Genomic DNA, 13,093 nt, shown 5'->3' with positions numbered 1-13,093 from the left:
CAAATTTCATAAAACTAAATAATTCGTCAGTTTTGGCAATAGTTGTAAACTTTACACTATAAATATTATAAAATAAAGTGATAATGATATATTTAGTACTATGTTAGCGATGAAATTATGTAGTATTATGTGTATATTTCGAATATTTACACCCCTATAGCTAACAGTTTGGAACATTCTAGTCAGAAGTTGTTGAAAGTTTCAGGTCCAGTGGGTTTTAGGCAGTATGAATCATTTCCTGAAGGTTTTGTCCTAAAAAATCACGTGAAATCCCCGATTTCCAACCATGGAGGGTCCCATGATGGGAGGATACCTCTCTGTGCCATCGCAAAAGGCTATCAAAGTGAGTTTGAAATGTTTGTTTTTGCATTTTTTTTTGGTTTTGTAGTTTAGACTTTTGGGTGGGTTACTTCCGGGTGTGAACTAATAATTGTACTAGGTACCAGGGACTGCCAGTTACCAATTCATAATCATATGTTTTTGTTTGCATAAGATGTAAAGAGCCTTTAGGCCTAACAGTTTTGTACAGTAAATAAAAGCTTTGTATTGTAAGACTGTACAGTAAGGTTTGATCCACTCTTACTGGGATTGGCATACACTAGGGCTGGGTACCGGTACAGAAAATTCAGGTCCAGGTCCGGTTCAGGTCCAAAGGATCAGGTCCAGGTCCGGACCTGAACCTGGACCTGATGCAGTATGACTCATACCAATGGTCCATTTCACTACAAATAGATCTGTTTGGTGGAGTATTAGACTTACACCGGCGTTTTAAAATCCTTCAACACTAACTGCACCTGTACGATTGGCTGTAAAACCTGGTAGAAATTACTATGAACTCTACTCTACTTCACTCTTGTTATTTTCTTCCACCTACAAGCGTCAAAATGTGTGAATGCCTGTTGAAATAATCTATTAATTTTCTAATCGGTCCAACATCCGGTCCACCTAATTTTTTCAGGTCCGGTTTTTCTGGACCGGTCCAATAAGAAAAACCGGTTTTGTACCGGTACGCTGTACCGATACCCAGCCCTAGCATACACTCTTTTTGATATAAAATTGTTGTGGGTGCTAGAGGTGGTAGGTGTGGCTCTCCTCAAACACGGGGCCTCCGACTTAATGTTCCATATGAGAGGACGTACCTAACCGAAGATAGGTACGCGTGTTACTGTACACCTGAGTCGGGTGAGGAAATAGGTGTAAATTGCCTTTCTTAAGGGTACAACATTGGGACCTGTCAGGGATTCTAAGATTCTAACTTAAGACAACAATGTTACCCTAGCCACAAGACAATCAGAAATTTTGCAGTTTGGTTGTCATTGTTTTTCTGTTTTTTTTGAAGGGGTCTTTTTGTTTGTTTGTTGTGGTGTATTTTTTTCTGAAAGTCCCAATTTTGCAGTAAAGCTATCTCAGTATCTGCTGTGTTTTTTTTCTTGGTACTTAAGACTAATAAAAGACAGTATATGGTTAAGTATTCATATAATTTGTGCAAAATCAGAGTGATGTAGCTAAAAAGAATACAAGCTTGAAAGCCTTCTATGTATTTGGAACATGTTTGCTAATGTCCTATTTCGTTTTTCTGTAACTTTTGTCTAAGAAATTTGTATTGCCTTTGTATTGACGAGTTGCTTAGGTGACAAATGGAAAACTATGTGCGATTCTGTAAATTCTGTTGCAAGAAGTTGACTGTCAAGGTATATTTGGCATGTGCATTCACTCTTTACATAGTATTGGCTTCACAAAGAATAAACTCTTTGTATTCTCCATTTGAACCGCGAAATCAACTATACCATGTACTTTATTGACATTGCACATGGGCGTTTATTTGTAAACGTCCGAGTACAATGTTGTTTACAATGTCAACATTCCAGTATGTACGGGCAAAGTTCACGCAATAAAAGACCAAAATATTTGTTTCTTTAGCTTAATGTCTCCTGAGAGTCAAATCTATTAGCATTGCAAATTTGTTGGTAAATTCATTCAAGTTTGCAGCACATAAATTACTGTGTCATTGAATGAGAGGATAGGCTAACAGATGCAAGATCGAGTGATCATGGGTTTGATTCCTTGCACTCCCATGGCCAGACTTTATGTCTTTACTAGTAAGGCAAAAGGGACTTTATGACGTCACTTTCCTCACTCCACCCTGGTGTAAAAATGGGCACCTGACTTTGGTTGGGGAGGTAAAAGGTAATTGATGGAAAGGGCTGAGCTCCGCCTTCCAATACCGTGCCCTAGACACAGTGGATAACAAACAACCCACTGTCCCAACAGCCTCCAAAGACTACAGGACAACCTTTATACTAATACTGATTATGACTATGGTAACAGTACAGTGTTTTAAACATTTTTAGAGGAGGTTTTATGAGCTCCAAATGTCAACCCCTTCCTAGAAATGGAAGTTAATTTTTCACCACTGCACACACAAGCATATCACCACTGTGTAGTGTACATACAAAACATGCTCTTATCTAAGTCTCTTTGAAGATGAAATCTTATTTTTAAAGCTTGTTTGTATAAAAACAAAAGCAAGAACATCATGGTTGATATTGCATTTTTTTATGTTTCTGTGTGTAAAGAAATAATCTCTCTACTAAGATATTACTGAGTTGTACTACCGGTAATAATGAAAAGGTAATTCATATACAATTCATGTATTTTGACTTCCTTTTAAGACAGAAATAAACAGGAAGTACATGATAAATGCATCGCTATTCTATGAATTTCTAGCATTTAACAGCAAGCTCTTGGTCAAGACAAGCTATATCAGCGCTCGAAATACTGGGTGCATGTGCACCCAGGTGCACCCAAAATTGGAGCTGTGCACCCAATTATTTTCTGTGGGTGCACATACAGGATGCACCCAAATATTTTTTTAAACATAAAGATATCAAAGAATACTAGTGTACATCATATTCTTGACATCTCAGTGTTAGAGAGATAATAAAAATGTTTGTCATGGTACTTGTTTAAGGATTTGATAGCCTGTAACTAAGTTTTATTATTAGGTTATTACTTAGATTTAAGTGGTGCAACCAAAAATTTTTTGGTGCACCCAATTTTTTAAGCAGGGTGCACCAGTGCACCTAATCCCCAAAACAAATTTCGAGCCCTGCTATATAATGGGAAACTCGCCTTTGTAGAACGACTTAAAATAAATCTACCATGTCCTACATGTAACTATTGTATTTGCAGGTTCTAGATGTATGCATGATTGTAAGCAATGTACATATTAGCTGTATGTCTAGCTAATGTATAATTGACAAATTTGTTGTTGCCTTGGGTTTTATGCTTACAGCTTAGTCAATTGCAAAGCAGCCTCCAATTATAACTAAGGCAACTGTGTACCATAGACATATGCAAATCTTGGTCATTATGTCAATGTCTTTTCTGTAAATAACTATATATACAGGACTGACAATGTAGCTCTATTCCCCAATTTGCATTTGATAAGATATCATGCAAGATTTATTTGTTTAATGTACCTTATTTTTCTTCCCAGTTTTTGCTTTGTTTAGGGTCACAGTCTGATAAAAGATTTGGAATTGAGGAAACAGCAGTTTTGTGGAGCTTAAGTTAACAAACAGTGTGTCGTGACCACTTAACATGCCTTAATGCCTTAGTTGGAACCGTGGGTGTGTCGTTATAATGTATGGTTGTTGATTGAAAACCTGGAGGAACTAAGTTGCAAGTTCAACTTCAAGTCCCTGATGGGTCCCAATGTTGTATCCTTGAGAAAGGCACTTAACAATTATTTCCTTTCTTCACTCAAGTGTAAATGGGAACCTAGCTTTCGCTTGGAAATTTTCCTCGGATAGGATTGTTGAATGAAGGTCCTACATGTGTTTGAGGAGAGCTATACCTCGAGCACACCTTAAAGAACCTACCACACTTATCGGAAGAGTGGGGGTCCATCTCAGTTTGAGTGGATCAAATATGTTATAAATCTGTCTAGGGCCACACCAATTTAATTTCTTGGTTCACGGATTCGCTCGCTCCTATTTTTTTGGAAAATAAAATAAAAATAAAAATTACCACTCAGCAAATTTTCACCATTAATGAAACCATTCACTAACTTTCTGGTGTAGCAAATTGGCCTTAATATTATAAGCTCCTTAAAGCACGATGGTAAAATTTGGCCCCAAAATTTCCAGACTTCTATGTGGGGATTTAGAACACGAATCATCTTCCATCGAACAGAACGCTGGCGTGATCGAACAGAACGGGCGTTCTATTTGGGGTCATCCGAGGTCACCCGCAGGTTGTTACAGTAAACACGCAGAAAACGCCCTCATTTTCCCGGGTGCCTTGCGTCAGAAGAAAAACAAACATTTTCACAATATAAACCATTATTTGGCAAGCTTGGTTTTGCTGCCGCTTAGTTTGGAACATGTGACATGTAACAAAGCTGCTGGCGTCATTATTGGTGACCTTGAATGTTACAACACTTGTTTACGGCGGTATCAATTACTCTATGTCACTATCAGTGCGACTCAACATAGGACCAAACATGGTATTTAAATCGCTTGCAAAACGCGTGCAAATCAACTCTTTCAGGACTTATATTGTCGACAACTAATATCTCCAGCTTTGTGTCTTAGGGATTTTTGGAACATGGAGGCAATTTTGAATTACGAGTCTTTGAGTGTGAAAAGTTGAAAAAATGACGATTTTTCGACCTTATATTGGCTATAAAAATAGTTTTAAGTAGAAGTTGAAAAATCCCTAAGACAGAAAGTTTGATCTTAATATCATTACCTATATGAAATAAAAGATTTGGATTTTCAGTCAAATTTAGGACCAATCTAAGTATTTGCTTTTTTGGCACACCGAACACCCTTTCTAAATCAACCAACTATGCACATTTCAGAAGACATTGAGACAAAACTGTGTAGCACACGTACACGGTAAGATTTGACGTGTCACACTGCCAGTTTTCATTTAATATCGACGAGGCACGTGCGAGAGGTTGTTTTTCAAACTATCACGATACATTGTATTTTAGAAGATGTTTCAGTCACCGTCAGCCCTCCGCGGGGACCGCGCGGGAGCCCCGGTAACACGATACTCTGTGTTTGAATGGAAACTTTTCGGCCAAATTTGACCATCATGAAGTGTGGGTACAGGTGCTGTTACTGTACAATAATAGTGTTTTTGTACTTTTTTCAAGCTGAAAACTTTTTTCTTTATGTTTTGGATTAGCCGTTACCTTTACCCCAACCATTTTTCAATTTTTATTTTTATTTCGCCTTCTCGCTCCATATTTTTTATGAAAAAATCAGTGAACCAAGAAATTGAACTGGTGTGGCCTAGGTATGCAGTTTGTGCTCTTCAGTATAAACTTGGTGTGTTTACGCGGTATGCAAAGCAAACCAAAAGCCACATACCGTGTCAACTCGCTATTCTACGTTGTACATCAGTCATGTAGGAGGTCTGCATACCTTTCGCTGCAAGGTATAACGACTTTGTGACCGATTACGCTCCACAGATAATCTTAAACGATGGCGGTTATCGTCGAATTTGAAGAAGTCAGTCCACCTTCAAACCTCAAATTGTTTGGTAGATTATTTGTTGAGCGCAACAGAATGAGAACGCTGTAATTCTACATACTATGATACATGTACATGTGTAAATTGGTTATTCAGAATGCAGCCAAATTTTCTTGGACAAATGCTAGATTGTCCAAAAGTTACGGTAGAATGTGATTGTCTGGTTGTGGCATTGTTAGTGTCCTAGTTTTACAAGATGTGCAAATCTAGCATTATCGTGCTAATGGGAATGCTCCTCAATTTATTATTGTAAGTGTCCTAACTTTACCTCTTTACTTTACTAACTGGTATTGCAGACCAGGCTACAATAAATTTACTGTTTAACCTTTAATGCCTTGCAGACCCTCAGTTATTTAACTTCCCATATTTATTAATGTAAGTCTTTAGCAAACATCCATTTGTGTTATTGCATCACAAAGCAGGAAGTAATTGCAGTAGTCCGACTAGTCGTTGTGGAAGAGGTCTTGTGACAAGATAAGATGTCAGAAGGAAGAGGAAGTGCCCTTAAGGATCAAGTGTCCTTTCTAAACAAATGGCCAGGAAGTAGAGAAAAATGTCCACCTGAACTGATCAATGAACTGATAATATAAAAAAAGGAAGGAAGAATGAACCAAAAGAAATCTTTTTTCAGTGTCATGACTGTTCCTTATACAAAATTTGGAACTGCCTTTATTTATCAACTGCCTTTTCACCTTTTGGGCAAGATGGTATAAGCAGGCCCAAAACATGTGAACACGGAGATAATGTTGTTGGTCTGCTTGTTTGTCTTGTGTTCAAGTTTTGGTTGCCACTAGTACTGGCCTGGGTCCAAGTTTGTTCCTGGTCCGAGTTGTAACCAGAGACTGTCAGGATGGGAAGGTTGAGATGTCTTGGAAAGGTCTTAGGCAGGCTGGCATTTGCAGGAAGTGAGCTTTTGCACAGGACCAAAAGTCAAGATCCCAAGAATGGCCCAAGAGCGTGGATGTGTGAAATGGACATATATATATATATAGTTTTGTCAAAGATTGAATATTTCACAGTCATTTATTTCCTATTTGCTATGTTTTTACAGAAAATCTGGAGCAGGCGTTACTTCCTGCTGTACCCCACCAGCGGTAGTGGCGTGGTCCGACTCCTACAGTTCGAAAGCCAGGAACAAGCCAAGAAGGGTCCAAAAGGGGCTAAGATCATCCCCCTCAAGGACTGCGTGGCCATCACGCCGAGCGCCGAGCACAAATCCCAACCCAACGTCATCGATATCGTTTTTCCTGACAAGACTCTCTCCTTCGCTGCTGAGACGGAAAAGCTCCTCAACAATTGGTACTTGAAGCTGTGTAAGGCGGTTTTTGGAGGGAATTCTCCCAATGTTGCTGACAGTAGCGCGGCGGCACCGCCCCCATACAGCCCCCCACAGATCCCCTCGTCACAGCCTCCACCCTACAGAGCCACAGAACCCCCTGAGGGAGCCACAGCTCAGGAGTACAGTGGCATGGCAGACAACGTCATCTATGCCGCTCAAGAGAGTAAGCAAAAACTGATACTTGATTGGAGGGGGGCATTTTAATATAGGGTATGGTTACATGGTTTTACAGTCAGGTGAGGTGAGTGGTTTTACAGTCAGCGGCCTTAAGATTCACTGTGAACATAACATGTTGTACCAGTAGCAATTACTGTACTAGGCAAATGATAAGTGATGTTATGGATGATTCTTATTTGATTCAGAACAAAATACATTGTAGAAATTATTTAATGATCATTTCTCAAATATTGGAAGTTTCATTCAGGCTTATCAAAATTTCACAATGAAAGCACTGCAAAGAGGGCTTTAAACTTGGGTCAAAATCACTGTGACATTGAATGCCTGAGTGGCTTGGGTCAAGTATTCAATTCATGCCGTTCCAGGCTAGACATCATTTAAGCGAATTTCCTCACTCCACCCAGGTGTAAAAATGGGTACCTGACTTTGGTTGATGAGGTAAAAGGCAGTGGAAGGAGAGGGATGGGCTCCACCTTCCAGTGTCCTAGACACAGTGGATAACAGCCCACTACTCTTAAGGCCTTAAATACAATTAAATTCATCGTCACTCAGTTTTCTTGTGATTGGACCAAAGGTTTGAATATTGATAAAAAATGAGCAAATTTCAAAGGATTTTGAACTGCACTCAACTTTTGACATATTGATTTGTTAGACATGTTGATATTCAAATTTATCTTTCTTTTTGAAGGTCTGTCGTACCAGGTGGTAGTGCGACTGACAGAGGCAGCACAGCGATGTGACCTGGACGGGCCGTACCTGTTACAGGTGAACCCCACCCATCTGTCACTGCAGGACCGACGTACTAACGAGGAACTCTACACCTGGCCTTACAAATATCTGCGCAGGTGAGTCAGATCATTATTAGTGCATAGCATGCTCAGTCCATGGCCAGTATTGGCTGCCTCTGGAACTAGAAGCTGTTAGTTTGATTCCTGCTGTTGTCCTTCACCTCATGACATAGAGCATGCTACCAGAAAGGGTTGCAGTCCTTAGGATGTTGGATGTTAAGCCAAATGTCCACTGTTCAATGTCCTTTTCAAAAAGAGCCTAGTGAGGGGAATTTCCCCAGCACAAGGAACCTGTAAATACTGTACGTAGCATCTTTCTTCTTCGTGACAACTTGTTTAACTCTTCAGTGAGCTAAACTGGTTTGACATCACTTTCTCTTTGAATTATGGTGTGTATTGTTTAATACGCATGTACACAATACACAGTCATCATAATTGATTGAGCCTATTGATACATCATCCTTCCCTAAACCAGCACACCGAATAAAATATCTCCCAATAACTGTGAATATCAGTTATTGGGAACTTTTTACTTGTTCTGTCCAATGCATTTTTTCTGCTGGCTCTCATATTGTGGTCGATAATGTCCCCCTAGTGGCTTTCTATGGCACTGCAGCAAAACTTCTGCTTTCATATCTTCACAAATGATTTCACTGTTTTTTCCTTTGTCCCTTTGAAGGTACGGCAGAGACAAGACCCAGTTCTCCCTGGAAGCAGGCAGGAAGTGTGCGAGTGGGGAGGGCAAGTTTGAGTTTGCCACCACAGAGGGAAACAGTATCTTCAACAACGTGGATGCCTTCGTCAAGGGGAGGGCGTCAATCACAATGGACGTAAGAATCTCAAGACCTTAAAAAAACCTAGAGATTATTTATAGCTAATACAAATGAAGATAAAAAGGTAGTGTAAGGCCACACCAATTTAATTTCTTGGTTCACGGATTTTTTCATAAAAATTATGGAGCGAGAGGGCGAAATAAAAATAAAAATTGTAAAATGGTTGGGGTAAAGGTAAAGGCTAATCCAAAACACAAGGAAAAAATGTTTTCAGCTTGAAAAAAGTACAAAAACACTATTATTGTACAGTAACAGCACCTGTACCCACACTTTAAGGAGCTTATAATATAAAGGCCAATTTGCTACACCAGAAAGTTGATGAATGGTTTCATTAATGGTGAAAATTTGAGTGGTAATTTTTATTTTTATTTTTTTCCCCAAAAAATAGGAGCGAGCGAATCCGTGAACCAAGAGATTAAATTGGTGTGGCCTAATGCTAAACTTTCTTTCAACACAAAGGTATACATGGATCAAATTTTCAAGGGCCACTGTTGACTTCTTCAGGATCAATACTGATGACCAATCACTTAAGAACGTAAACTCGCGAGAGTTACAGACACATGATTGTATTAACATGTGATTTCATGGATACGCGACGTCAACAATTGGTCAAACATGTCAGAAAGTTTATGATGCCTCCATCTCTGTTCAGTGATGGCTGGAGTGCCCTGATGTATATGGCCTCCTTTATGCCTCGTAGAAACGTTCATCCCTGTATGTATACCGTTGTGTTGGAAGAACGTCTAGTATTGTAATGAATACTCCCAAAACAGATGAGATAAGAACATGAGTAATTTTCTCTGTGCCGCAATGATATAGGCTCCCAGTCAGAGAAGGAAAGATTCGGGTGAAACTCTCATCAAAAGGGACCCAACGTTGCCTCCAAGAAACTACACCAGGCCCCAGTCAACCGGGCCACCGGAGATGCCACTAAGGCCGGCCAGACCTCCAGGTATGTTACGAAAGTTGTTTCTGTGTTAGACATGACCATCACATTGCCTGGCAGTTTCTTCTAGTACTAGTAGTTCTACAGTCAATCCTGGCCATTAGAATATAGTCCTGTCCAGTTTGATATGATAGAAGGTTAAAATGGAGCAGAGCTCGGCCAGGGGCACCTGTGCAAATGTGACTGTAGCATAAGTCACATAAGATTTTGTACATTGAGGATACATTTTCATGGTCTTAGACCTGGTTTGACTGTGTATCACTCTGTGATTCTTCCTTGCCATGTTGATTTTCACATTTAATTCCTGACTTCTGTTTGCTGTGCCCACATCATCATCACTCATATCACTGCAAATTGTCACCCTGATCCACTAAATCTCCACACATGTACAGCACCAAGACCAACAAGTGATGGAAGCTCGTATCAACAAGTCAATAAACCAGGTATGCACCCACCTCTTTCTATCATTATCTATAATTACTATTCCTCTTTTTCTCATGCCAGGCTCAATGGCTTCATCCACAGAATCACCCAAACACAGTTTGCATGCACAAATGCACGGCTGTCAAATACATGTTGTATTTGAATACCTGACACGGCCTTTCGAATTGCTGTTGCTATAATTGTTTGTTTGAAGAAATTTTCTCAACCTAATCTTAACTGGAGCATTTCGCATTGTGTGTTTTGGTATGACGTGTAAGAAGAGAGTAGAAACAGAGAGAAACAATATCCTGACTCACACAGTGCTGCTAGATCACAAACCCTGACGCTAAACCGTTATGCCAAAAGGATTAAAGCCATTTAGCATACCGGTAGTCAGTTTAGCAGTCATTGAACCCCACATAAAAGACTTGTATATGATGTAATTCAGCATCACACTTGTTCGGTTCTGTAACCTTATGCAGGTTTGATGGTCCATGGTGATACAGAATACACGGCCGTATTGTGCTCTACCTTCAAGTTCAACAAACACAAGAAGCTTTTAGAAATATAACATATAATAGGCTCTGTGTAACATTGTATGTCACTGAATAAAGAGACTCTTTTTACACAACCGTTGTGTGAATATTTCCACCAACGTTTCGGTGACCATCTGTCACCTTTCTTAGGGTAATATATGACTGGTTTACCTTGTACTGCAGTGATAGGTGTCGCTGCTCATATGCCCTTTCCACTAGGTCGGCGCTCTTGCCACACTCTCTCTGTGACCTAAAATTTGACATAATCCCTCAACAAATTCTCAAGAAAGGAATCTTTTTACACTTTCTGCATTTTGCTTTCTTCTAAGTCACACTTTTACGTTTTGTATGATATACCCAGTGTGAAAGCAAAGGTTAGACATATTCTATTTAGGTCGCAGTGAGAGCGCAGCGCGATCGCCGTCTAGTGGAAAAATGCCAAAGATGCTGTCCCAAACCATCATGTGGACCAATCACCTAAGGAAGGTGACACTGAAAATGTCGTTGATGGAAATAAAACAACAGTTGTGCAAAAAGAGTCTCTTTACCATTGTTAATATAGCGTAAATTGAATTTTGCTGACTGAAATTTCTGGTCAGTTGTAGCAGTGAAACCAAGGCTGTCGCAGAAGGCTGAAGTTCCAGAGTCAGACCTGTATGAACCACTGGGAGACTACTATGCAGAAGTTGGTGATGTTAAACCAGGTATGTATGGTTATGTAACTTCTTCCTATTGTCTCTATGCTTCAGGACAGTGTCATGTTTTTGAACTGATATGACATGTTGATTCTATTATATCTACATTTACATATTGCAAAGTGGGGGGGGGGGGGAGGGGGTGCCTTGAGTTGAGGTTTTTGGTTCTTCCTGGAACCCCAAAACTGACGTGAGCATTTGCAAAAAATGCGTTTTGGCAGAAAAACGGTGGTCAGTAATGTTGAACAAACACATTTAAGTAAAGTTTCACACAGTTTAGTCACAATATTTAGCAATAGATTCTTTTTTTTTGTTCTTTAGTTTGCATTTTCTTTGACTTTGAAATTGACTTATTATTATAATACTTGTATTTTATAGCGACATTCAGATTTCAGGTATCTCTTTTTAGCAATATATGGAATATAACAGTATTTGCACATTTTAGAGCAGCTTCGACTATTTACAAATTCCAGTTGCTTGAGTAGTTTTTGTATTGTGTAAAAGATATTACAGTTGTACATGTATTATTGCTAAGATAATGAGAATGACGTCCTTACAAATGAAACTGTTTCACTTTTAATGCACAATATCAGCTGTTGAACCTGAGTACTCGGAGGCAGAGATGCGGATGCAGGCCTGGAAGCAGCAGGGACGATCCGTGAAAGAGAAGGAGCTCGCTTCTGCCACCTTTGACCCCAACACGGAGGACTACCACGTGCCTGCCGTACCCAGCAAGTCGAAACCGCCACCGGTCGTGCCCAGAGCAAAGAAGAGAGTGGATCACATTTACGACGCACCGCCGGCCATTGGGGAAGACAGCGAGGACTATACAGAGCCAACGGAGATGCACTCCGACAGGCCGCCAGGGTTTGAGGATGATGAAGGGGTTTACGAGGATACGGAAGCGCTCACAAAGCCACCAGGCAAGCCAGCCAAAAAGGCGCCTGCCCCACCACCTCCTGTACCCCGACACGCTCCCAAAGCCAGGAAACCGGTTGTAGAATCCCCGTACGAAGAGCCTCCAAGAGAAATAACGGGAATGATAGCAAAGTTTAACAAGATGCAGTCTGCAGACGATGGTTCATATGATAGTCTGAATTTCAGTCCCGAAGGGAAGAAGAATAAGCCAGTCGTGGCAGGGGATGGCGAATACGGTGCCCTGTACAGCACAGTTCCGTCTAATTACCAGGAGGAGCCAGACGAGACCTATGATCGTTTGGAGAACGCAATATCGGGAACGTCATTCAAGGACTCGGAGGGGCCAGTTTACCACGTACTAGAAGGGCCGTATTCTCCTGTGGGGACAACGGAAAAACATATTTATGACGAAGTGCCCACAGAGCAGTTCCAACCAAATTAGTTTGAGGTAAACTAGACGGAAGAGTTTGGTGAAATGTATCAAACAATTCTGCAGCTTCTTATGACACTAATTTACTAGGAATACATATGCATATAGTTTTAGAAGATCTTTACAAATTGAAAGCATTAGTTTGGGGGGATCCGCCCCTGAGGCATTGAAAAAAATTGGTCTGACAGAGGTATCTCACTGGGCCAAATTAAGCCAGGCATTTCCAAAGTGGTGCATGCTTGTAGAAATTATTGCAAACACCCAAAATTGCCATTTTTTAAAATATTCAGAAAAATTGTAGATAGATGACAACAAAGTTATAACCCTTGAGATTTCATTTGTCTGTTAAATGTTGTCCCCCACTGCGCATATTGTATCTCCTGCGGTACGAAAAATGTACAAGACTGCCTATTATGAAATGTATTGATAATCAGTATCAAGATTTATTTGATATGTGAATGA

General features: G+C 40.1%; 1 protein-coding gene across 2 annotated transcripts; it reads left to right on the top strand.

Moving 5' to 3' along the window:
• Positions 1–172: 172 nt before the first annotated feature.
• Positions 173–12,740, top strand: LOC118414738 (docking protein 2-like). Of its 2 annotated transcripts, none has more exons than XM_035818950.1 (8): positions 173–343; positions 6,598–7,048; positions 7,751–7,907; positions 8,530–8,680; positions 9,503–9,635; positions 10,022–10,072; positions 11,194–11,292; positions 11,877–12,740. In XM_035818950.1, the coding sequence occupies exons 1-8, from the start codon at positions 287–289 to the stop codon at positions 12,641–12,643; spliced, it is 1,866 nt and encodes a 621-aa protein (XP_035674843.1). In that variant the 5' UTR covers positions 173–286; the 3' UTR covers positions 12,644–12,740. The 2 variants fall into 2 exon arrangements, with proteins under 2 accessions (XP_035674843.1, XP_035674842.1); XM_035818949.1 differs by having other exon boundaries at positions 11,188–11,292; positions 11,877–12,739.
• Positions 12,741–13,093: the final 353 nt, after the last annotated feature.

The sequence above is a fragment of the Branchiostoma floridae genome, chromosome 4 (assembly GCF_000003815.2).
Source record: "Branchiostoma floridae strain S238N-H82 chromosome 4, Bfl_VNyyK, whole genome shotgun sequence".
In the NCBI taxonomy this organism is placed as follows: domain Eukaryota; kingdom Metazoa; phylum Chordata; class Leptocardii; order Amphioxiformes; family Branchiostomatidae; genus Branchiostoma; species Branchiostoma floridae.
Note: the sequence above shows the minus strand (reverse complement) of the source record. Positions and strands in the feature narration are given on the sequence as shown.